Source organism: Paramisgurnus dabryanus, chromosome 7, assembly GCF_030506205.2.
Source record: "Paramisgurnus dabryanus chromosome 7, PD_genome_1.1, whole genome shotgun sequence".
In the NCBI taxonomy this organism is placed as follows: Eukaryota; Metazoa; Chordata; class Actinopteri; order Cypriniformes; family Cobitidae; genus Paramisgurnus; species Paramisgurnus dabryanus.
In genome coordinates, this window is record NC_133343.1 from 31606495 (window position 1) to 31632644 (window position 26150).

Here is a 26150-nt window from a genome sequence, read left to right on the forward strand (position 1 = left end):
GACCTGGAGATTTTCATGACAGTCACTTGTAAGACAGTGGTAAAGGGCTTCTGCACTGGCGACCTCTAGTGGTGAACCAAAGTATTGTGCTTTACTCTGAACATCTGGGACTGATGAGTTTTATTGTGCACTACACTGACATGAGTTAAAACGACATCGGACACAGTATATACAACATCACCTCATTTGTCCAGTGTTAAAGACACAATCCATAACAGCTAATGGAGCAATAACATCAAGTCTGAGTAAGAAAACAAAGCTACAGTGTTATGAACATAAAAAACGAAATCACCATAAACAATAATAACTATTACTGTAAAACATTTGCTTACAAAATACAAGCAGAAGTTACTCAGCCCATTCAATCTGTTATGGATTGCACATAAGACATTTGCAGGTAGATAATAAAGGCAAAAAGGCATAAAAAAAGATTCAAGAGCATTTGAACTCGCTTTACATGTGTCCAGATTTCATTTAAAACCTCACAGTTTGACAGTCGTGAAATCTCTTGTTAGTTAAATAAACTCCCTGTGGAAGGAGATGTTACAACAGTTTTACTGAACACTTGCACAATTCAAATGTCCATCAATGTTAAACATCAGAATTTGTTCATTGGAGGTTTACTTTTTTATTAAATTAATTTTATAAAGGGTAAAAACATTAAATAAATATGGAGAGCATTTCATTTAAATGTGTTTATCTGCACTTGAAATGGATAAAAGCAAAATTATTTTATTATTTATATGAAATGTTTCTGGGCTTACTGTGTTTGATTTATCAGTGGCATGTTATGCCAAACAAAGAAACATTTATCCTTGGAGTCTTTCCTTTTTTTTTTGGATGATGTCAGCAAGCCGTGTTTTTCCATCCCTTCAAATCAAAATGGACTGTAATACGACAGGGTCACTAGTTTGAACACTGAACCTTATAACACCAAAGTCTTTTTTAAGTTAAGTTTCACATTGCATAGCTGAATTTTGCTATGCAAGCCTTCATGGACTTACAATATTATTACGGACCGTACATGTACACATGTTAGTAGCACAATAATTCATACCGAACATGGCCACTTAGATGAACAAAACCACTGCCTGCTCTTGCTGGGGTATGAAGGAAATGATGATTTGTGTTTTGGAGACTGTAGATGTTTTGTTACTGTATTAAGGAGGAAATGCATCTTCAGTAAGTCAGGCATTGAGATGGTTGCTCTGTACTCTCGAGTTCAAGTCTTTAAGGATGTGGAAAGGTTGCTCAGCACACAAAACTATTAAATGGGCTCCACGTAATTAGCAGGGTACAAGCCTAGCTGACCGTTAACCAGTCGACCTTTACACCAACCCTGCTCATCTTCATCTTCTAGCTTGATGAGTTCATCTCCTGTGAAAAGATGTGGAAGATATATTCAGTTAGTATGAGTTGATTCAGAAACACCTTTCATTTAATACTTCGAATAAATAATACAAGAGGATGAAAGACTGTAAACTGATAAAACAAATGGTATTAGTATTCAATATACACTGTCAGAAAACATGGTCCAAAAACAGTCCCTAGCTTCATTGGGACAGAACCCCTTTAAATACACATTTGTCTCAAAAGAGTTCAGATTAGTACCTCAGTAGTAAATATTAGTACTTCAAACATACATTTTGGTAACAAAGGTACATTTTGGCCACATTAGTACTCCAAAGGTAAATATTAATACCTCAAAAGTAAATATTAGGAAATCAAAAGTAAATATTAGTACCTCAAAGGTAAATATTAGTACCTCAAAAAGGTACATTTTGGAACCAAATAGTGCATATAAGTACCTCAAAAAAATTTGGAACCAAATTAGTGCATATCAGTACCTCAAAAGTACATTTGGAACCAAACAGTGCATATTAGTACCTTAAAAAAGTACCTTTTGGAACCAACAAGTGCACATTAGTATCTTAAAAAAGTACCTTTTGGAACCAACAAGTGCACATTAGTATCTCAAAAAAGTACCTTTTGGAACCAACAAGTGCACATTAGTATCTCAAAAAAGTACCTTTTGGAACCAAATAGTGCACATTAGTACCTAAAAAAGGACCTTTTGGAACCAAATAGTGCACATTAGTACCTAAAAAAAGTACCTTTTGGAACCAAATAGTGCATATTAGTACCTCAAAGGTACGTTTTGAAACCAAGAGTTCATATTAGTACATCAAAGGTACATTTTGAAACCAGGAGTTCATATTAGTACCAAAGGTACATTTTGGAACCAAATAGTGCATATTAGTACCTCAAAGGTACATTTTGAAACCAAGAGTTCATATTAGTACATCAAAGGTACATTTTGGAAACAAAGAGTGCATATTAGTACCAAAGGTACATTTTGGAAACAAAGAGTGCATATTAGTACCTCAAAAAAGTACCTTTTGGAACCAAATAGTGCATATTAGTACCTCAAAGGTACATTTTGAAACCAAGAGTTCATATTAGTACATCAAAGGTACATTTTGGAAACAAAGAGTGCATATTAGTACCAAAGGTACATTTTAGAAACAAAGAGTGCATATTAGTATCTCAAAAAAGTACCTTTTGGAACCAAATAGTGCATATTAGTATCTCAAAAAAGTACCTTTTGGAACCAAATAGTGCACATTAGTACCCCAAAAAAGTACCTTTTGGAACCAAATAGTGCACATTAGTACCCCAAAAAAGTACCTTTTGGAACCAAATAGTGCCCATTAGTACCTCAAAGGTACGTTTTGGAACCAAGAGTTCATATTAGTACATCAAAGGTACATTTTGGAAACAAAGAGTGCATATTAGTACCAAAAATACGTTTTGGAAACAAAGAGTGCATATTAGTACCTCAAAGGTACATTTTGGAACCAAGAGTTCATATTAGTACCTCAAAGGTACATTTTGGAAACAAAGAGTGCATATTAGTACCTCAAAGGTACGTTTTGGAACCAAGAGTTCATATTAGTACCTCAAAGGTACATTTTGGAAACAAAGAGTGCATATTAGTACCAAAAATAAGTTTTGGAAACAAAGAGTGCATATTAGTACCAAAAATAAGTTTTGGAAACAAAGAGTGCATATTAGTACCAAAAATAAGTTTTGGAAACAAAGAGTGCATATTAGTACATCAAATATACATTTTGGAACCAAAAGTTCATATTAGTACCTGAAATGTGCATATTGGTACCAAAGAGTGCATTTAAAGGACAAGTTCGGTATTTTAGACTTAAAGCCCTGTTTTCAGATTGTTTATGGTCAAATAGAATGGTTTTGACTGAAATTTCGACATTTTCGGCTGCCCTGAGAATTTTCGCTTGTTTGTGTTTCAGCTCAGACCTCTACAATGGCTTTATAGGTGCACTGGAACAATCCTTCCTAAAATGCATTAAACTTTCGTTTACAAAGACGAGAAACTCACCGAGTGGTCAGGGGTGTTCACTGATATGCTCACACAAAAATCGCGTTAAAAGATGCTTTCCAACAGCTGTTTTAGCATTCGTTGTTAACTTGTGGACCTATTTCCCCAAACGCCTCACACCCGTACATTCTTCCGCTTAGAGCTTGAATAATAAACACTCCAGCCCAGGAGGTGGCGCTAATCCGCCTTTGCCAATTGCAAGAATAGAAACAAAGTTCCCGGCGCGGAGTAATACCGTACCTCACAGGACGTCTAATACAGTCAATGGAGTTGGTAAAAACTACGATAAAACCTGTTGGAATGCGTCTTTTGGAGCGATTTTTGTGTGAGCATACCAGTGAACACCCCTGACCACTCGGTGAGTTTCACGTCTTTGTAAACGAAAGTTTAATGCATTTTAGGAAGGATTGTTCCAGTGCACCTATAAAGCCATTGTAGAGGTCTGAGCTGAAACACAAACAAGCGAAAATTCTCAGGGCAGCCGAAAATGTCGAAATTTCAGTCAAAACCATTCTATTTGACCATAAACAATCTGAAAACAGGGCTTTAAGTCTAAAATACCGAACTTGTCCTTTAAGTACCTCAAAGGTAAATATTAGTACCTCAAAGGTACATATTGCTACCAAATGTATACATATCTGTATCTAAATGGTCCATATTAGGAACTTTTTAAAGGTTACTGCCCCAGTGATAGCTTGGAACCATTTTTTTCTGACACTGTAACTAATATCGACTTGTCAGATGTTTGGTTTACTGGTCTTTGACCTGCTTTAAAGGTCAGCTCATCTTGCTCTTGCCCCGTATAGTCGTACAGCGCCCTGACTCGTACTCCTTTGCTGTCCTCATCGAATGGATTTTCACCTCCGTTGGTTTCGTCTACAGGTTGGGCGGCAGGTGGCTCATCGTCGGACCACTCGGCAGAATACTGCTGGTTCTTCTCATAGCTGCTCACGCTAAAGAGACGAGAGAACATCACAACAAGTTAGTTTTACAAAAATACATTGGTGGTCTACCCATAATGAAAATAATTTTTTTTTAAACATTTAGCGGACAGATCTCTTTACCTGCCGCGGTCTCCAGTTTTCGGTGTGCCTTGATCTCCGCCCATTGACATTTGAGTTAAAGTCACTCCATCATGGTTCTTTTTAACCTTTTCTTTCTTATTTATGGAATGACTCAGATCTGGATTGAATTCCTGGTTCGTAGTCAAATAAGAAGTCAAATCACCCGGCTTACATTAGTAACAAAAGTAACTGGTTTGTTTGTGTATTATAGGTACTTTACCTCAAACTGTGGCCAGTTCATGTGCATGCCAGGCCCATGGTTATTACTAAACCACTTTAGATCTTCTTGAGCACTGGCTGACGTGATGGTTCGCTCCAGGTCCCGGTAAACTGTGGCATAGCTGCATGCAAGAGCAGTGTTCGAATTATGTTCAAGATTATGTGGGGTCCCCATAAGCTAAGCCCCCCCCATCATTACAGGATCGCCGTGATTTCACAAAGTAAGATGTTATCCTAGATCAACGTTGTTATCAAAGAAACACCAAATAACCCTTAACTCAAACTGTACCCCTTAAATTAGTGTGAAATAATAGTTTGAGAAGAATTTTTTAAAAGCCCCTAAGCCAATCCTAAATCAAAAAATCTGTCAATTCCTCCAGAAAACAGCGTGAGGCGCACTTGAGAGTTTAAATTTATTTCAGACAGAAATCTTTTGGATTATTTTATTGCGAAATTGGGCCAAATAATGGACAGTATCACTTTGTGGCAACGCAGCACGAGAATTTTAAATTCATGTAGTATTTTAATAAAAACCAGGGGGACCCCCCCAATTTATATTTTTGTGCTTTATAGGGGGCCCCACACAGCTTATAGGAGGTCCGGGATCACCCCAGCCCCCCTTAATTCAAACACTAGGTACAAGTTTATGCACTACGATTTATCAGTAGATTCCAAATATTAAAGGAAAACACCACCGTTTTTCAATATTTTTCTATGTTCTTACCTCAACTTAGATGAATTAATACATATCTATCTTTTTTCAACACGTGCACTTAATCTTTGTATAGCGCCTTGTGAATGTGTTAGCATTTAGCCTAGCCCCATTCATTCCTTAGGATCCAAACTAAAGTTTTATTTTGTGCCACCATACTCATGTAACTACTCATGTAAAAGTCGGAAAACATGGAAGTGTTTGGTGCTTCTAAATTCATCCCTGTTTGGATCCTAAGGAATGAATGGGGCTAGGCTAAATGCTAACACATTCACAAGGCGCTATACAAAGATTAAGTGCACGCATTGAAAAAGATAGTTATGTATTCATTTATCTAAGTTGAGGTAAGAACATAGTAAAATATTTAAAAATGGTGGTGTTTTCCTTTAAAGATAAGCATTGTAATCATTTATAAAAAATCACCCTGGTATAGGGCTGGGCGATTCTGACCAAATGTCATATCTCGGTAATTGTGGGATGGCTTGCGATATACGATAAACATCTCTGTGTTTTCATGCAAGTCAAAGCCTCACGTTAGATGTCACAAATGACAGCATATGATGAAAATAAAATTCAAAGATGAGGTTGATATAAAGCTGACCTTTGGTTCTCAGTGAGGTTCAGATGTCGTTTGATATCTAGAAGAACCTCACGGAGGAAGTTTAACCTCTTCTCCTCAAACTGCTGACAGGGTTCAAACACGGCCTCCATGTTCTCAATGTACGGCGGTGTGCACTTGCCGAGCTCCTCCAGACTCTTATCATATTTCTCTTTGGCCTAAAACACAAAAAATGCATGCAAATGTATAGTTTTGTATAGTTTTCATAAGTGACATGTGTCAGTCTTATATAATCAACCTGTTGCTCTTTCCTTATAAAATAGCATCAGTATATTGAGTAAGTGTTTGACATTATAGGTGCATTAGGGAAGTTTCTACGGTCTTCACTTATATGAGCAGCTGATCTCAGATCAGGCCTATCTGAGTCTACTGGGACTTTGGGTTTAAGTGCTTATAATGGATGCAGTGAGGTTAAAGGCTAATGAATTGGTTGTGCAGTTTATTGAACGTGTCTGCGGGATCCAGAGAGGAACAATAAAACTGATCTCAGGGGATCTGGACCTTCTGCTGTAATGAATAGCAGATAAAATCATGTGAAGATGTTTCAGTGGCCTGTTGTATATCAATACAGTTGTGGTGAGCATGCAAAGCTGATGTTTTGGTGTAAAGTTCAATTGACATAGTAGTATTTTTTTTCATAAAAATATAACCTTGATATCCGACTGAGTAAGGTACTGTAAAAAATTGAAATCAAACTTTGATGCTCCTCATCTCATCATTAGATTATGAGACAGGGTCACGAATGATCTCAGGTGATGCTTCTCACAACGAAATTCACTTTTCTGGGCCATTTTAGAAAAATTGCATGAAGACTTTTATTTTGCTGACCTTCTGAACGTCATTTTTACACTTGTCCAGTTTCTCCTGAAGTTTCTTTTGCTGGTCTGATGTCACAGATGCTTCTGCTTTGCTATTGGCCTCTCTTGTTGATGCTATTTTCTCTTCCTTGCAGGCCATGTGGTACGTTTTCTTCGCTGTTTCCAACTGAAAATAAAAGACGAGAGACAAAAAAACTAAAGTAAACCTAACTAAACATTCTATTAACATCTCAGCATATTAAAGGGATAGTTCACAAAAAAATTTAAATGATGTTATCAATAATTCACTTTCAATTTGTTACACACCTGTGTACATTTCTTTGTTCTGCTGAACACAAAAGAAGATATTTTGAAAATTTTTTGAAGCAGATCTGGGGCACCATTGACTTCCATAGTAGGAGTAAATAACACTCCACTGCAAAAAAATGATTTTCAAGAAAACATTTTCTTAGTATTTTTGTCTTGTTTTCAGTAAAAATATCTAAAAATTATTTTATTAAGATGCTTTTTCTTTATGAGCAAAATGACCCAAGAAAATAAGTCTAGTTTTTAGACCAAAAATATCAAATTTAAGTGAGTTTGTGCATAAAACAAGCAAAAAAATCTGCCAATGGGGTAAGCAAAAAAATCTTGAATATTTTTCTTAAACACTAAATTCAAGAAAAATTCAAGAAAAATGTGCTTACCCCATTGGCAGATTTTTTGCTTGTTTTATGCACAAAATCACTTAAATTTAATAATTTTGGTCTAAAAACTAGACTTATTTTCTTGGGTCGTTTTGCTCATCAAGAAAAAGCATCTTAATTTAAAAATGTTCAGATATTTTTACTGAAAACCAGACAAAAATACTAAGAACTTTTTTTCTTAAAATCCTTTTTTTGCAGGGTATGGAAGTGAATGGTGCCCCAGATATGTTTGTTATTACAATTTTTCCAAAATATCTTAATTTGTGTTTAACACTACCAAGAAATTTGTACAGGTTTGTAACCACTTGAAGGTGAGTAAATGATGACAACATTTTTATTTTTGGGTGAACTATCCCTTTAAGTAAATGATTTAGTATTTCTTCTGCATTTTAAATGGCATTAATCTTATAGACCAAACATCAAAAATCTAATCAAAACTTGCACTTTTATGGCCTTAGGATAATAAAATCCTTTCAGCTTTTTGGTGCAATTTCCGTGTGTGGATCTCATTTGTTTTTTTTAATTTTCTTTGGATCTACGCACCGCCAGAAGTTGTATATACCATATATTAGCACTTTTCTTTTGGCATCTACCCTTTATCAGTTTTTATATAGACAAAACATTCAAGGAAGACATTTCTGATTGATGTTTTGCCGTTAAAATTCATAAGAAACTGTGTATGACCTTGTTTAATCACCCGTTGGAAATGTTTGGTTCTCTCACCTCTTTGAGTTTTTTGGCCCAGGGCTTCTGGGCTTTTCTGAAGCCTTCTTCGGCCTCTTTGGTCTCTTTAAAGCTGCCCATCATTTGTTTGTGGTAGGAATCTTTCTGCCAATTCTTCACCTTCTCCAAGTCCTCGTTCAGCAGATTATTTTTAACCTCCTGATGCAACTCGCTGACTTTCTCAGCCTCGGTCATCATGGCGAGCCAGGCTCTCTCCAGAGTACCATACTGTGGTCCTGTGAGACGGACAGCATGCCAGTAAACAATGTTGAAAAGTTTATTGAAACATTTGCTTTTTAGGATTGTCACTTTGCATCGGTTGAAAGATTTTTTTTATACCTCTCTCCACAAGCTGTCTCCATCTCTTCGACCAGTCGGTGAGCTGCTGTGCATAAGACTTTTCTATTTTGGCACGCTCCTGTATGCAATTCATCATGTCGTTACAGAGACGATGACCATCTTCGATCCGCTTCACTGTTCGCTTGTAGTTCCCAACCTGGTAAAACAGACAGTCTTTAAAATATCTGACCCTGGACTAGAAAACCATTCACAAGTTGCACGGGTATATTTGTAACAATAGCCAACAATATATTGTATGGGTCACTGTCGATTTTATTTATGCCAAAATCATTAGGGTATTAAGTAAAGATCATGCTCCATTAATATATTTGGTACATTTCCTACTGCAAATATAAATAACATTTATTTGGTAATATGTGTTGCTAAGGATTTTATTTGTACAAATTTAAAGGCGATTTTCTCAATATTTAGATTTTTTTTGCACCGCCAGATTCTAGATCTCGGCCAAATATCGTCATATCCAAACAAACCACACATCAATGGAAAGATTATTTATTTATTCAGATGATGTATAAATCTCAATTTAAAAAAGTGGTTTTGTGGTCAAGGGTCACATTTATGAGGTTATGAAGGAAAATCTGTCATTTCCTATTTTTAAAAAAAATCTATTAAAGGATTGGAAGCCATCAACCAAACCAAGCTGCTCTGAAGTGACCACAAAGTTTCATTAGAAGTAAAAACATTATTTGAAAATTCTCCGTTGGGAATTATGGGTAATGGAGATCTTCACCAGGTTTTCAAGTGAAAATAAAGCTTTATACGTTATTGGTTAATATCGACTCATATATGGAGAAACTGAACAGGATTTTAATTCCTCTCATATGTTGTGTTAAAGTTCATTTAACACTATGTTAACATCCCGTTGATCAATATAATGTGGATTTGACATTTACAAGGACATACAGCTCACAGTGTTAAAGGTCAATCAGTCAATAAGATAACAAGGAAACTGGTCTAGAAACATCAGCCAACAAACTGGACAATCATCCAAAATAACAAGACAGAAGCTTCATAGTTATGGATGTTTATACACGAAGACATTTATATGCACATTAATGATTCATGATATTAAACTCGGCACAGAATAGAAATAAGTCTGACCTCCCAGAAACTGTCTGTAGTCTCATCGGACATAGCCGCCTCATCGTAGGCTCCCGACATGATGTGAGATTCAGTTGTGCAGATTTGACGAACAAATGAAATTCACCATGAACTGCGGAAAAGACAAAATCAGAAAGATGGTAATAGTCAAATGAGGAGGTTCAATTTTACATAAATGATGCTTTGCAACTTATTTCAAATTTTCTTTTAATGCTTTATCCCTTATTTCTGTTTAGGCTTTATTTAATATTTATTGTAAAAAATGTAAAAATTTCTGGGTTATTTTTAAGCCATTATTGGGTCAACAGGAACAAACCCAAAGTGGCCCATTGGGTTGTAATGTAACCTATGCTGTGTTGTTTTCATCCATTGTTAGGTCCAATATAACATTTTCTGGGTTAACTTAACCCAACACTGAGCTGTTTATAACCCAGCATTTTCTTACTTAGTATTTTTGTTATGCTTAAGTACAAATATCTAAAAATTCTTAAATCAAGATGTGTTTTCCTGAAAAGCAAAATTACTTAAGAAATTAAGTCTAGTTTTCAGACAAAAAATATACAATTTACGTAAATTTGTACTTAAAATAAGCAAAAAAATCTGCCAATGTGGTAAGACATTTTTTCTTGAATTAACTGTTTAAGAAAAAAGTTTGGGATTTTTGTCTTACCCCATTGGCAGATTTTTTTTGCTTGTATTAAGCACAAATTCAATTAAATTTTATGTTTTTTTGGCATAACTGCTTTGCAACTTATTTATATTTTTGGCATACACTGCAAAAAATTATTTTCAAGAAAAAAATTCTAAGTATTTGTATCTTTTTTTCAGTAAAAATATCTAAAATTTCTTAAATTAAGATGAGCAAAACGACTCAAGAATATAAGTCTAGTTTTTATACCAAAAATATCAAATTTAAGTGATTTTGTGCATAAAACAAGCAAAAAAATCTTGAATTTTTTTTAAAACACTAAATTCAAGAAAAATAAGCTTACCCCATTGGCAGACTTTTTTGCTTGTTTTATGCACAAAATAACTTACATTTGATATTTGTTCATTGGGTGCTTTTGCTCATCAAGAAAAAGCATCTTAATTTGAGAAATATTAGATATTTTTCAAAAAAAAAACAAGACAAAAATACTAAGAATTTTTTTTCTTGAAAATAATTTTTTAAGAAAGTAATTGTTTGCAGTGTAGCCTGCAACCGGTACAACACCAAATATTTTACCCATTAATTTACCTAAAATATTGCAAAGTGACTTCTGTTAATTTACCAATGGGACATTTTGTCTCATAACTCATAACACAAAACATACACACATTGACCATTTTCTTACTTTACATACATCCAACTGTAATCAACAATCAGTAGTAAACCTTCTGAACCCAATAAAAATACTACACTACACAATTCAATATCATAAAAATTTAAGTGTGAATTGTGTACTGAGCATTAAGAAGTGAATTTGTGTAAAAATGTCATGTGGCCGAGTAAAACACATTTGCAAAATCACTAACAAAAACCAAGGTCTGAGTTAAAACTGGGTCCAGGGGAAATCTATCTGAAAACAGATCTGACGTTGAATAAATACACTTTAAAGGTGCCGTAGAATGTAAAACTGTATTTATGTAGGCATAGATGAATAATAAGAGTTCTGTACATGAAAATGACAAACACGATTGTTTCCTCCTTCTTATGTAAACCTCGTGCATGCACAAGACAGCTGGAAAACAGACCAATCTCAATATAAGTTACAGTCGTGATGTACGCCCACAACATTAAATTAATTACAATGTTGTTACAATGCTATAAACAAAGTTATGACTGCTGAGTTAGCGCTATATGCTAATTAATGTTATATGCTAATGTTTAGGCTGCCTAGTTCTACTATTGACATTATGTTTTGCAGGTTCATACTGAAAAAACGTACCACCCAGAAACATCCTTTAACAATCTCTTAACAATTGATTATTCCTCAAAATCTGTCTCTTCACCTGATACAGACTCAAACATAAGATCTGTTTAGACACACACACAGAGCTACTGAAGGAGCTGCTCTGAAAAACAGCCAATCAGAGCAGAGCTCAACATTATTATTCATGACCCCTTCAAATAAAGAAATACACTGCAAAAAATGTTTTTCAAGAAAAAAAATTCTTAGTATTTTTTGTCTTGTTTTCAGTAAAAATATATTTATTATTAAATTAAGATGCTTTTTCTTGATGAGCAAAACCACCCAAGAAAATAAGTCTAGTTTTAAGACCAAAAATATCAAATTTAAGTGATTTTGTGCATAAAACAAGCAAAAAAAATCTGCCAATGGGGTAAGCAAAAAATCTTGAACAGTTTTCTTAAACACGAAATTCAAACAAAATTCAAGAAAAATTTGCTTACCCGATTGGCAGATTTTCTTTGCTTGTTTTATGCACAAAATCACTTAAATTAGATATTTTTGGTCTAAAAACTAGACTTACAATTCTAAGGTTGTAAATAGACATGTTAAAATACTTAATAAAGCCACAAACCTTCTATGTAGATATCAGAAAATAATTTAACATATTATTTCAATGCATTCTTTGGCACCTTTAACATGATTTTACAAGGTTATACCATTCGATTTCCTTCACTAACCATTTTAAATTTTGGCGAAGAGTTAAAATAACATAAAACATATGTTGACACAACTTCAAATTGCATATTTTATATAGCATGATATAAACTTTTAACAATAAACTCTTATTTAAACTTGGATGACAATACAATTTAGCTGCTGCTAAAGTACAACCATTAAAAATTATGTGACAAATTATTTAAAAGTAAAAATAACCTACAAGGATCTTCACTTACTGATAAAACTTTAAAGATATATATCCTCTCATGTTAATAAATGGTTGATGGATAAAACTGAGCCCACCAATCTTTAACTAATTAAATGTTTCTGACAATGAAAGAACTGTAGTCTACTGACCTGAACCTTTGAAGAATCCAGTGACTTTTTCTTAAAGAGATTTTAAAGAATGTTATTTTTATCCTTTTATGGATTTATATCCTCACATAGAGAAAAGTTACTACAATGGTCAGTCTTAACACGAAAAGACAAACGCGTTGCTCCATCCCAACTGAATGTGATTAAATCACTGCCACTTTAATGTCTTTCTGTTCCACTTATGTGATTTATCTCAACAAAACGGCTCATTGATTTCTTCTTTCCAGACTGAATTTTACTTTAAAACAAACCCGACGGCTCACAGGAAGTGATTACATCATCATCAGTTTACTCTCAATGAGTGATATCTTCACACTGACAGACGTCAATTATCATTCCTGACGGCCTGAATGCATGATGTCATAGAAAAATGATTGGCTAACAGTGATGATGTCATGGGGACCTGACAGGACAATGCATTGTGATTAGAGGGCCATGGAGGGCGGGTTTGATTTTTTTAAATAGGGTGATGGGAGGGGGGCTCAGGAATTGGGTCAATGGGAACATATTAGAGAAACAAAAACAATGGCGTATGCCACAACGGAATCAAAACTGACCACAAAAGTGTGACATTTAAAAGATTTTTGCACTCATTTTTGTATGGTGTTTTTGTTAATCCTTTCAAATGGAGGGGGGCAAGTGGGAGGAGCTTTCAACACAGCACATGGCTCTTTTTGGCATGAGAAACAAAAGATCGGTAAAAAAAGTGGTTGAGCATCATATTGTTTAGATTTTACTTAGACTGTAGTGCGGGAGCTGAAAAAGATCATATCCCAAATACTATAAAAAATTGAATGCACATTATTGAAAGTCATTTAAGCAAGTACGTAAATGATCATTCAAATGATACGAGACAATCATACAACCCCAAACAAATGCAATGCAAGCCAACACAACAAAGATTACTGCACGTTTAAATGCATTCAAATACAAACTCCATTTAGCATGTGTGTTACGAGTCAGACGGCAAAAACAAATCATCATACCGTCTGTGCTCACGGAGAACGCTTCAAAACTTGGATTCAAAAGGAGAAATGCAACAAAAGGCTTACCCGATCCCCTGCGATGGGCCGCGATACAGACTGCATTCAGACCCCGGGCACGTAAGATCCCCACCAAACCAATCACAGCTCCTCTTAACCTCTCTACACCACACTTCTGGTCTATTTCACACCGTTTCTTACTAGGTAACTATTTGGTTGAGTTGAGTAACTGCAGATGTAGTTCAGCTTCTGTATCATTGGTGTTGGGGTGCAACAGCGTGTATGTGCGTGTGACTAATCACATTTGACTTGAGTTATTCTGACAGTGATGGGTGGGAGCTGGGGGGTGAAGAGGGGGTGGGAATTCAACTTTAGGGTTTCTGTTTGTTTTAAAATATGTACGCTTATTCTTCCATAGTTTTTTTTCACCGCATTTTCAGTTAGACGACAAAATAAAGAGGGTTTTATAATGTTGTGCTCTCTGGAAATTGTAAATCTAGTAGAAATAATAAATCCAGTAGTAAGATCAGTTCAAAAGAAGAAGAATAGAAATTGTGCACAAAGTTAAAGGTGACGTTCATCCTGATCCCATTTTTAAAAATGTAGTTAGTGTGTAATGTTGCTATAATAGCATAAATATCTGTAAAATGATAAAGCTCAAAGTTCACTGCCAGGCGATATATTTTCTTTAACAGAATTCGTCTTTCAAAGCATACAACGAACGGCTGGTTTGGATTCCAAACCTCTACTTCCTGCTTTAAAGACGTCACTAGAACAGTTTTTTGACTAAACGCCACCCACAAGAATACGTCAGTCGCCAGCTAAGCTAACGGCAAGCTAAGCTGCTATCGAATCACAACACACTAAACAAATTACACAATCAGAACTCGTTGCGTATTTCTGAAGAAGGGACTTCATTGAACAAGCCCGTTTTGAGGACAGTGAAAACAGCGCTATACAGATAAGTAAATTGTATGAAAAATACCGCGTTTTTTTACACGTGAAACATGAACACATGTTATAATGCGTTCTGTAAACAGAATCAAAACTTCAAAAACACAGAAAGAACGGGAGCTTTAAAGAGCCATTTTACAGCCAGCCTGATCTCGCGAGAATTCTTACATATTTTGTAAGTCGGTTAATTCATATGAATTAGTACGATTTTTATATTTTTATTATTTTACCATTAACTCTTTTCCCGCCATTGACGAGTTATCACGTCAATTAAAAAAAAAAACATTTCTCTGCCAATGACGCTTTCCTGATGAGTTTTTACAGTAATCTGTAATTCTGCTATTATTCACTAGATGGCGCTCTTACCAAATTTATTTAAAAAAAAACTGAAGCAAAAACTAATTTAATCAATTTTAAACTCCAAGTATGTTTTGATAATCGTTTTGAATTTGATCTCTAACATAATTCCTTTACAAACATACAATTATCGCAGCTTTTTGCTCAAAATTTGGTATTTTTGAAGAAACCTACACATTTAAGGGGTTATAAAAAGAGAACAAATGAAGATAGGATGAAAGTGTTTTCCCGTTTTGTTTGTTTGTTTGAAAGCAGAGGGTCTGTTCTTTGATTTGATATATTTGTATGTTTATACATTTGTTGTAAACTCTGCCTCTTTGGACAACACAAGAGGCATTAACCCCTTACACGCCGCTCAAACATAGACATTTCTCAGACCGTGGTATTGATCCCTGGTATCGGGGGACTTTTAACGAGTACGAGTAATTTAGAAAATGTGGTATCGAGGCCGATACCCGATACCAGTATCGGTATCGGTGCATCCCTACAAAAATGCAACTTTAAAAAAAATGCTGCCGTAATGAGTTAATAATCTGCAAAATCTCAAAGGGTGTATTTATTGTACTCTTAACATTAGGGCTGCACGATTCAAGCTAAAATGTGAATCCCGATTTTTTCCATGGGAATTGAGATCCCGATTCTCTCACCCGATTCTCTTTATTTTAACAAAAACATTTATTATGCACTTAACTAAAAAATGTGCTACAGGACTTTCAGTTATAATAACGTTTCTTAAAAGTCTCTTTTTCATATTTTAGACCCCTTAAAATTTAGAATAATTTAAAATTTGTTAGCTGTTAAATTGCACCTGTGCTTTTTGAACTATCAAACTGGCCAACCTTAAAACTTTAAAAACACTAACGTTAAACCTTTAAAAGACTAAAAGATCAACATTTTGAGGCATCAGAGAGAAACGCAGACATGTAACAATGTTCCCCTCGTGCGAAAAACCCTTTCTAATGGGGAATGCAAAGAGGCCGTTTCTCAATGTGAAGGCTGCAGCCTCTCTGGAGGTCGCATTTCTAAACTGCGCATCATAAAGACTGTCTAATTTCAGAATATTAACAATTAACGTTATAAAGATGACTAATATTTTTAGTTAATAATAAATTGTTGAAGTATGTTAATGACTTGCGAATGTAATGCTCCGTTAACTCAAATGAACCAGGCTTGATGACGTATACAGCCTGCATGCGACCTCCTGAGGTTGCAGCCTTCCGATTTAGAAACGTCCGCAGCCTGAGGTAAATAATTTCCTTGCCTTTTTTCGAAACCAATGTTGTTGCATCTTCACTTTCTCCGTCGCCACCAGGATTTTCCACAGTGACACTCGTTTATCCTCTCTTTTTTGTGAAAATTGCCGCTCCAGATCCACCAAGTAAACGACTGTGTTTAGGTCTGCCGCCTTGTTATACGTCACGCGAGTGACAGCGGAACGCCGCAAATGAGATGAGAGAGAGGAGAGAAACGATCGGGTCTGATTGGTGAATGAATAGGGTTTGGTTTTACCCTGTATGAGTGTGTGTTAGCAAGTTTGACTGCTATTCTTGGGTTGTTGTAATGTAAATACGTGAACACTTGAACGCAGAAACTGAATACAGGGAAATACTGTAAATGCAAGTGAATCGCCGTCATTTAAAATGAAGATCGCCTATATGTATGAATCGAGATCGTGATTCTTTTTCGATTAATCGTGCAGCCCTACTTAACATCCCTGAATAAATGTGATGGAGATAAATCTCAACGGTGATGAATGGAAAGTGACATGACAGATGTTTGAAGGAATGCTGTGATGTCCTTTTTAGATAACTTATCTTAACCTTCTTAAATGCATGCCGTTCAAAGTCTGAAGGTAGAGGGCTTTGTGAATAATGTAGTACTGTATGTGCTGTATTGTAATATATACACAGCATTAATGAATCAGCACTTAAAAATGCCACTCTCCTCACAGGTCATCCAGAGATCACAACCGTGTTTGGTACTTTTGGTACTTTTTATGTTAATGATAACAGCACGCTAGATAATACAATGGTCCTGTTGGATTACTATATTTATGTACCATAGTATTTAGTATTATAAAGTGCTTAAAAAGTTGCTTGGAATAAAAGTGCTAAATGCTTGAATGTCCGAGACATCACCCGTAATTTTGTGAAGAGCATTTCTTAAGACAATAGTTGTCGCCATCTTGGCATCGCGTCACCACGCATCCCTCGAAGACAGCTGAAAATAGGCAAAGAGGCGGGACGTGGGTGGAGCTGAGGTGCCTGGTTGCTTAAATCACGCCTGCCTAGATCGACGGTAGTAACAGCAGCGGCGGTCCACCCGTCACTCAAGTGGCCACGCCCTTAATTATGCAGAACTTTAAGGCTTAATATAATTTAAATGGAAGAGTTACAAAATAATTCACCCCCTCATAGTTGTCAGGAAGGGCAAAATTAGCTATATAGACCAAAAAACACTTTTTGTACCAGGCTGTAAACATATTTATTTCTGCTGTAAAGTTGGGCATTTTAACATGAGATTGACTCCCTTTTGTAGTCCGTCTCTAGTGGCCAGTTGCTGAATTGCAGTTTAAGTCACTTCCGCGTTAGCTTCAAGATAGAGACCGGAAGGTTGCCGCTTGCTGCTAACAATGCTCTACTAGTTAAGCTACAGGAGCATAGTAACAAATATTTCTTTAACATGTCTTTGTTGTTTTCCCAGCAAGCAATTTTGTGTTTAAAATACGTCTAATAGCTGTCCAAACACAGCCCAGACATTTAAGCTAAAGCATCGCAAAATAGCTTTAGTGAGTGAACATTTTATAGACGTCTAACCCAAAAATAAATGAAATAAAATAAATAAATAAATATATGAAAGCAAACTGTTAATTACATGATGGAATATAAGACATCTCACAAGTTATTTTAGGGATGTTTCGATACCACTTTTTCATTTCCGATACCAGATCAGCCAATACCGATACCTGCCCGATAATACTGTAATTAAACGGTGCTTTCTGCTACATCTAGTATAATTTTAAATGTAAAAATCAATAATTTAAAATGATTTACAAGTTACAGGAAACATTAGTAGGCTAATTATTAATCATACTGTAGCAGTGTTTAGAAGAACTTATAATAGGTACGTTTAATCAATTATGTAAGTATGCTAAATATTTTTTCCTTAATTCTGTAAAACTGTAAAAACGCTTTAGTGTGCAGATAGTTATATTTGTTCTTTTTAATAGCTTGTCAGTAACAACCACGGCTAATGCACAGTATCGGAATTGCATCGGTCATGTTGTCGGTCCACAATCCGATATCCGATTCCAGCCAAAAAGCCTGGATCGGCCACGATACTGATCCAGAATATCAGATCTGGACATTCCTGGTTATTTTGGCAAAAACAACATTTAACCAAATTCAAGGTTATTAAGTGGGTTACTTATAACCTAACTATATTGGGTCATTAGTTAACCAAGATTGTGAAATGACAGCTTTTGCAAACTGAATTACAATCTGTCTTACTGTACCTAAATATTATTGCTACCTGAATTGGTCATTAAACATCTGTTTCTGTATTAATACGACTAACCCCTGACACCATTTTGTTGTTGTTTATCAGCTGCAGGATCTCTGCAGGAATTTTACTGCAGCGCTCCTGAGATTTACAATCAATAACTGTAAGGACACCCAACACGCTGCTTCCGCATGCATGAGAAACATGCCACAGATCTTAAAGTCTCTGTCTGCACGACCAGCATACGCACACAAATCTGCAGTTGTGCTCAATGACATTCTTGTCCTTAACAGGCTCAGCTAGGCAGAAATAATGTGCTTAACCTCTTAATGTTTTATTTTATAGACCTTTAAACGACATAGTTTGCAATTGTGACAAGAGTTGGACAGATTTGCTGCTCCTAAAAATGCAAGAGTTGCACAATCCACGGATGTTAAAACTGAGCCCGAGATGATAAATAATTCACAACCAGTTAACGGAGTACCGGCAGGCCCGCATACGTCAGAGGTCGTATAACCTGAGCCATGTGGGCGGTTTTCACTCTGCCGCTCCGAATACTGCGTCATGCATGCACAATGCAACTCAGCATGTAATCTGATGTCATCATCGGTTGTGATGTCGATTTCTTTTCACGGGAACACGCCACACGCTTTTTACCTCTAAGACGTTAATGCAATTACACCGAGTATAGATTCACATTTTCATCTGCAGAAGACCTACCTGTAGCAGACAAGTTCCCCATTTAAAGCAAATAATGGTTCAAGCAATGAAACAACATTACACATCGATATTAAATCAACCCATATTAAGTATACTATAGATACACGCTTTACAAGATACAATAATACAGATCAAATAAATCAGCCATGTTTGCAAATATTAAAGGAAAACACCACCATTTTCAATATTTTTCTATGTTCTTACCTCAACTTAGATGAATTAATACATCCATATCTTTTTTCAGTGCGTGCACTTAATCTTTGTACACCACGTCGTGAATGTGTTAGCATTTAGCCTAGCCTATTCATTCCTTAGGATCCAAACAGGAATGAATTAAGAAGACACTAAACCCTTCCGTCTTATTCCTATTTAAAGACTGTTAAATGAGTAGTTACACCAGTAAGTATGGTGAGTAAGTATGGCTTCTAAATTAATCCCTGTTTGGATCCTAAGGAATGAATGGGGCTAGGCTAAATGCTAACACATTCACAACGTGCTATACAAAGATTAAGTGCACGCATTGAAAAAAGATAGGTATGCATTTATTTGTCTAAGTTAAGGTAAGAACATAATAAAATATTGAAAAACTGTGGTGTTTTCCTTTAAATATGTTCTCAATCTATTGTAAATGTTTGTTGATGTCAACTTAGTGTGGGTTTGACATAATAATGCATTTCATGGAACGTTTTTTTTTTTTTTTTAATCTAGACCCCACTGAATGAGGCACCAGAGCCAAATATTAACAATATGTGACCCTGGACCACAAAACCAGTCATAAGTCGCATGTGTACAGTATATTTGCAGCAATAGCCAAAAATACATTGTATAGGTCAAAATTATAATTTTTATGCCAAAAATCATGTCTCATGAAAATATTTTGTACATTTCCTACCATATATATAAAAAATTAGCAATATGTGTTTCTAAGGACTTCATTTGGACAACTTTAAAGGTGATTTTCTCAATATTTTGATATGTTTAGATACACATTTTTTAAATAGTATCTTGGCAAAATATTGTCTTATCCCAATGAACAATACATCAATGGAAAATATTTATTTCATGTGATTTACGCAAATTGACCCTTATGACTGGTTTTGTGGTCCAGGGTCACATAAGAACCATAAGAACAACAACAATGGCACCGCAACACCCCGCTTTTGCAGACAGCTATAGATCCCTACAGTCACACAGCATGGACTTTTCACCTAAAATATCTCTTCACGCTCCGACAGGATCGAAATTCATGCAGTCTCGACAATTCGCCTAAAGGAGTAGACACAATTTCTGTTTATCTCATCCACATCAGACAGATTAACACAAACCTGAAGCTGACAGCAATGCAATTTCCAAGAGAAAAAGCCAGTTCTGTCACATACCAATATGGAAAAGCAATAGACATTAGACAAAATGATGCTACACCTAGTGGTGTTAATGCACAACATCCCCTTATTTACATAAGACAAAACACTGTTTTCTGGACAGTCAGAAAAATAAAAAAAATGGTCCCTAGCTGTCAATGGGCACAATACTTAAAGTTGTATTAGTTAACAAAGACTAAAGTCTATGTAAAATCTGATATTAAATGTGTCCTAAGTTTGTCACACCATAGAAAAAATTTATATTAACCACCCACCAAAATTGGAATGCCCTAAGGGGACATGGAGCAAAAATTAAATAAAGTTTAGTTTGCTCACGTGAAACTTTCGCGCGCACACGTGAACCTTTCGCTTTCACGTGCACACGCGATAGTTTCACATGAGCATGCAAAACTAAATGTAAAAAAAGGTTTCGCGTGAGCACATGAAAGTTTCACGTGAGCACATGAAACTAAACTTTTGAATTTTTTACACCAATGTCACCTTAGGGGCTCGGTAGGATGCCACCAAATAAATAAAATTAAGTTATCTTGTAAAAACAGGCAGGATTCGCTATACTCTCAAAAGCTGGGGGTGTGTCCACTGTCTCTGAAACCACGCCTACTCGTGGGTCTTTCTTAACTGTCAAATACCTCTACAACCTAAATGAATGCTTGTGATTGTGTTAGGGGCGGGGCTATGCTCGGTGGCTCCAGTGTGTCATCAAGCTACTGTTTTAGCCCCACCCAGATTATCCCAAGTGGGGAAAACTGTTTAACAAATTTAACTCCACAATTCAGTACTACATAGTTCACAGTCTTTGTAACATGTTTCGGCAATACATTTATAACATTTATAATGTGTTTACAAACTATTTTCTGAAATGACTTTACACAGATTGCTTATTGTTAGCTAAAGCATTTACAAGTGTTAACCAATACAACCTTATTGTAAAGTGTTACAGAATTTTTACGTCCATCTTTTCTAAAATATGACACAAACATATTCTATCGAATATGTAGATTACAGGTTTTCTTACACAAGAGGAATTAGACTTACAATGTTTGATGTAGATCTTGACTATTTATCTAAGATAATATCTCACCTGGTAAACAGCCCAAAAATAGATGTTCCAGGACCTGCGGGTGACACCAGATACTCTTTACATCCGACCGGTGTTGGACTAGTAGGTGTGTCTTGTGTAATACATAATGAGACCGGTCAAACCCAATACCCTAACACACAAACACTGCCTTACAAAGACATACACATGGAAAATGGTTAGTGACGATTGTTCATCCATTTAATTGAACTTTGACAACCCCACCCTGAACGATGATCAATGATTAACCAGAGCGACACAGCACAAGTCTCTTAAAAAGACAGATATCACTAAACAACAAGCCAAACAACTCAACTTACATTATTTTATGGCCAACAAAGCTTAAAACACAATATGAATTTCCTCTTTAATTGGTATCTCACTGCTCAATACTGCGGTCGAACAACGTGACAAAATGCTGATAATTGTTCATTAAAAGTTATTTAGCAGACAGTCATACCAGCTTCAGACCACAGCAAAACCCAAAATCCATATCATTGATCAGACCAAAGTGAACTGAAGCGGTCTGAGGCCAGCAAACATCAATAACTAAACGCCCGCCCGGGTTCATAACTGAATATCTACTGCTGGAGAAATCACAGAAATCTGATGCATTATCAAAACATAACTGTGACGTTTACTAAAGCATTTATTGAACTGTGTTAAAAATAACTCATTCAGTGATCAGTTTTATTACCATAAAGATAAACAGATTAACTCACACCCTTAAATTTGATCTTTGGTAACTTGACCACTTCATCTACCTACACTGTCAGAAAAAAATTAATAAATGGTCCCTAGCTGTCACTGGGGTAGTACCCTATTGATATGTACCATTTGGGTACAGATATGTATATATTCGGTGCCAATATATGTACTTGTGAGGTACTAATATGAACTCTTTAGGTGCAAAGATGTATTTTTGTAAGGGAACCACCCCAGTGATGCTTGGGACCATTTCTTGTGACCATTTTTCTGATAGTGTAGGACAGATACTTTATATTGTTAAACACGATATACATTTTTCACAGATACCGATTATTCAGTGTGATATCTGCCGATACATGAAAGATTAAACTAGTGATGTTTCTTTACATTTTCAATACACAGTATGCACCGATACCACTTTTTTGGAATACGAGTACGAGTACTTGCATTTCAGTACTTGCCGATACCGATACGGAGTACTTAATAAAAAAGCATGATTTAAATTTACAGGTAACAGCTTTAGTCATATAATTTAACAAAAAAACTAAAACAAAGGACTAGTTTTCCAGTTTGTTGTAAACTCTGCCTCTTTGGACAACACAAGAGGCATTAACCCCTTACACGCCGCTCAAACATAGACATTTCTCAAACCGTGGTATCGATTCCAGGTATCGGGGGACTTTTAATGAGTACGAGTACTTTAGAAAATGTGGTATCAAGGCCGATACCCGATACCAGTATCGGTGTATCCCTAATACACAGTGCTCAAATGTATTGAATTTTTTGTTCTCTTTTGATTGAGAGGATATGTCGACCATTACTATCGGCTGTTTTTTAACTATTGACCGATTGCCGATAGTGAGAAAAAAATAACTTTATCAACGATAATATTTGGCTGATATATGTGGGTGCATCTCTATTAAACACCAGAACTAATTTTTGTATAAGTTTGTATAACTAGCATATTTTAATTAGCAACTAGCAATTTTTAAATATTTTTTATATTATTAGCGCTACTGCAGAGCCTCTGTCGATATCGGCTGATATTTTTACTTTTTTATTATCGGCATTGCCCAATAAATCTTTTTTTATCAGCCAGTAAATTTCTCTATTATTTAAATTTAATGTTTGTAATAAAAAGACATTCAGTGTCACTCAATGTAAAGCCAAAGTCATTATTTACTTTTTAACATGAAGTTATGTTGTGTCACACACAACAACACACTAGTTCAACACACTTATTCAAACAGTCAGATCCACATTAATTATATCTTGTAAATATAGTACTTTAAAAGGGTATATTTGTAAATGTTTTGCATAACAAATGTATTTTTATTTTCACCAATTATCAGTTTGTCTCTTATTTACTGTAATACATGTGTTATACTACGGGTCCGTTGAATGCTTGAATCTAATTGGCTGATGAACGTTCTGAGGTGTGCAATTATTGCTCTTTTGACTGCATTACAGTTCCATATCATTTCACATAGTTGTAATAATGGACTTACAAAAACAATATGACAGACGATTTTCTGAGGCAATAACAGCGCTATTTAGAGACCCACAGAAGTAGCCTCATTCACACAATCTCTCTCTCTCTCTCTTGCTCGCTCGCTCACCCTCTCTCTCGCTCTCTTTCTCTCTCTCTCTCTCTTTCTTTCTTTCTCTCTTTGTGTCTCTGTTGCTCTCGCTTTCTTTCTAATAACTTTATTAATAACTGCATTAGAATGCTATCAACGGCTCAAGCCTCCATTGCCAGCTTTAAAATGACATTTTGGTACAAGCAAGAGAGCCGTTGGATGAGATGCAGAAGAAATAGTCCTACTCACAATAGCCATTTAAGTACAAAAACTGGACAAATCCCTTAAAATATATCAAGTGATCGATGTCTTAAGGTGTGGGCCGCTGAATTACTGAAAAATAATGCACACCCTAGATTTGTTTTAATAATATGTTCAGCCCCCTCCCTCGAAATATTCGGTATTGATAACTACCATAGCTCAAAAAATGCTATTCAGACCAGCCCTAGTTCCTACAGCTCAATTGGTTGACCATTGAGTTAATAGTGCAAAGGTCATGGGTTTGTGTCCCAGTGAACATACAAACTGATCAAATGTAAAGCTTGAATGCACTGTACGTTGCATTGTATAATAGTGTCTGCAAAATGCATAATGAATACCTTTAGTTTTAATTGCACTGAAACTTCTAAAAGATGAAACTTTGAGATTCATTTTGCTTTTCCAATATCAGATGAGTTCAAACTCAGTTCATGGCACGCCAACAATGGCCTTTTTTCTTCACTTCCAGAAGTCGAATTTTCTTCACGACCCAAAGGGAGATTGAAAGGACTTCCTTCGATTCTGTGCCTAAATAACCTTATTAATGCTTGCCTGTGGTTTTCTTGGTCTGCTGCAGAGCTGTTTCGCTGCTCACCGCCATTTCAGATGAAACCCAATCGAACATCACATACAAACCAATGATCCATCACTGAAGCAGTCAGCATTAACCAACCAGTCAGCTCTTCTGCTCTCTCTCTCTCGCTCTCTCTCTCTCTATGCATACACAATAAATATCTACACACACTCTTTTGCTTTGGTTCAGTGCAGTCAAGTGTGAAACACAGAGGCTGAGGCAGCATCCATTATCAACACACACACACACAATAATGCTAAAGAAAAAACAGAACTCCGACCTAACACCCGAGCAGGTTCAGGTCTAAAAGTTTTACATGTGCCTTGGACACGGGTCATGTATAATGTTTAGGGGTGTCACGGTTCTCCGGATCCTCGATTCGATTACAACTTCGATTCTAATGTCACGGTTCGATTCGATTCTCGATTGGTGTCTCCTGCATCTGCCATGCTATCTTTTAACTGGCTGTAGCTAGCTAAGTTATTTGACTTGTTTTTCCCGCTTGACATGCCGACCGAACGTGACATGGGGGCGTGGGAGCATCGATGATTCCATTTTTTAATTCGGGTTGTGACTTAATTTCGATTGATTTCATTTAAAACCAAAATCGTGACACCCTTAATAATATTAGTGGCCTCGAGTATCTGGTAATTTAAAATGAATGTGTTTTTGCCAAACGCACCCGAGAAGACCTGAACTATCTCACATATGAGCATTGAGACCTTTTCCAACCCCTCCTATGTTTGCCAAGAGCGCCTGCGACATCTGGTGGCAGGCGGTAGGTTAATTTTCCTTGAGCCAGACATGTCAATCAATTTTGAATGCACACCGTAATGGTGCATTCACACCAGCCGCGGTAGAGGTGGCAAAAAAGTTGGACGCTTGAACATTTTGAGTTTACTCGCTTTATTCGCACGTGGAATTCTAGTCATTTGAGACATTCACGTGGAAATTCGCATCATGGTAGGGGCTTTTGCGACTCCGCTGAGATTCCTTTCACTTCCTGTAATCACATCACTACTAATGCAAGGTCCTGGTTGGGTAACGCGGCACGGAAATCCGCCAAAGTTTAGATTTGTCAACTCGCACGTTTCGCACGCCAACGCTCAATTTGCGCGGAACGCACCATCCGTGCCATTCGCACTGCGCCTTCCGTGTGTACCACGCCGCAGGATGCCTATTTGCCTCTTTCCATTGGCTTAACATGTAAATCACTCGCACCTGCCTCCTCTACCGCGTCTGGTGTGAACCCTGCTTTAGCGGTAACCTTGGTGCCGTCATCAGATAACAAATGAAAATAGAATGAGCAGGGCAATTTCTTTCTGTCTGACTTGTAAGGCTGCAGAGTGTACAGACATCG

The 26150-nt window shown here is 36.2% G+C and overlaps 1 protein-coding gene across 7 annotated transcripts in view; it reads right to left on the reverse strand.

The window, feature by feature from the left end:
* Window positions 1-823: 823 nt before the first annotated feature.
* The window catches only part of pacsin1b (protein kinase C and casein kinase substrate in neurons 1b), a 29996-nt gene continuing 4669 nt past the window's right edge, over window positions 824-26150 (reverse strand). For 2 of the 7 annotated variants that reach the window (XM_065279529.2, XM_065279530.2), the window contains exons 2-10: window positions 9712-9823; window positions 8590-8746; window positions 8251-8486; window positions 6852-7007; window positions 6006-6181; window positions 4694-4814; window positions 4474-4604; window positions 4175-4362; window positions 824-1377 (exon numbers count right to left, since the gene is read on the reverse strand). In XM_065279529.2, coding sequence (XP_065135601.1) covers window positions 1268-1377; window positions 4175-4362; window positions 4474-4604; window positions 4694-4814; window positions 6006-6181; window positions 6852-7007; window positions 8251-8486; window positions 8590-8746; window positions 9712-9771 — 1335 coding nt within the window. In that variant the 5' untranslated portion in view covers window positions 9772-9823 and the 3' untranslated portion in view covers window positions 824-1267. Of the gene's footprint in view, window positions 1378-4174; window positions 4363-4473; window positions 4605-4693; window positions 4815-6005; window positions 6182-6851; window positions 7008-8250; window positions 8487-8589; window positions 8747-9711; window positions 9824-13747; window positions 13862-21673; window positions 21822-26150 lie in introns of those variants that run through there. The other 5 variants (XM_065279528.2, XM_065279531.2, XM_073815237.1 and 2 more) reach the window with 5 other exon arrangements.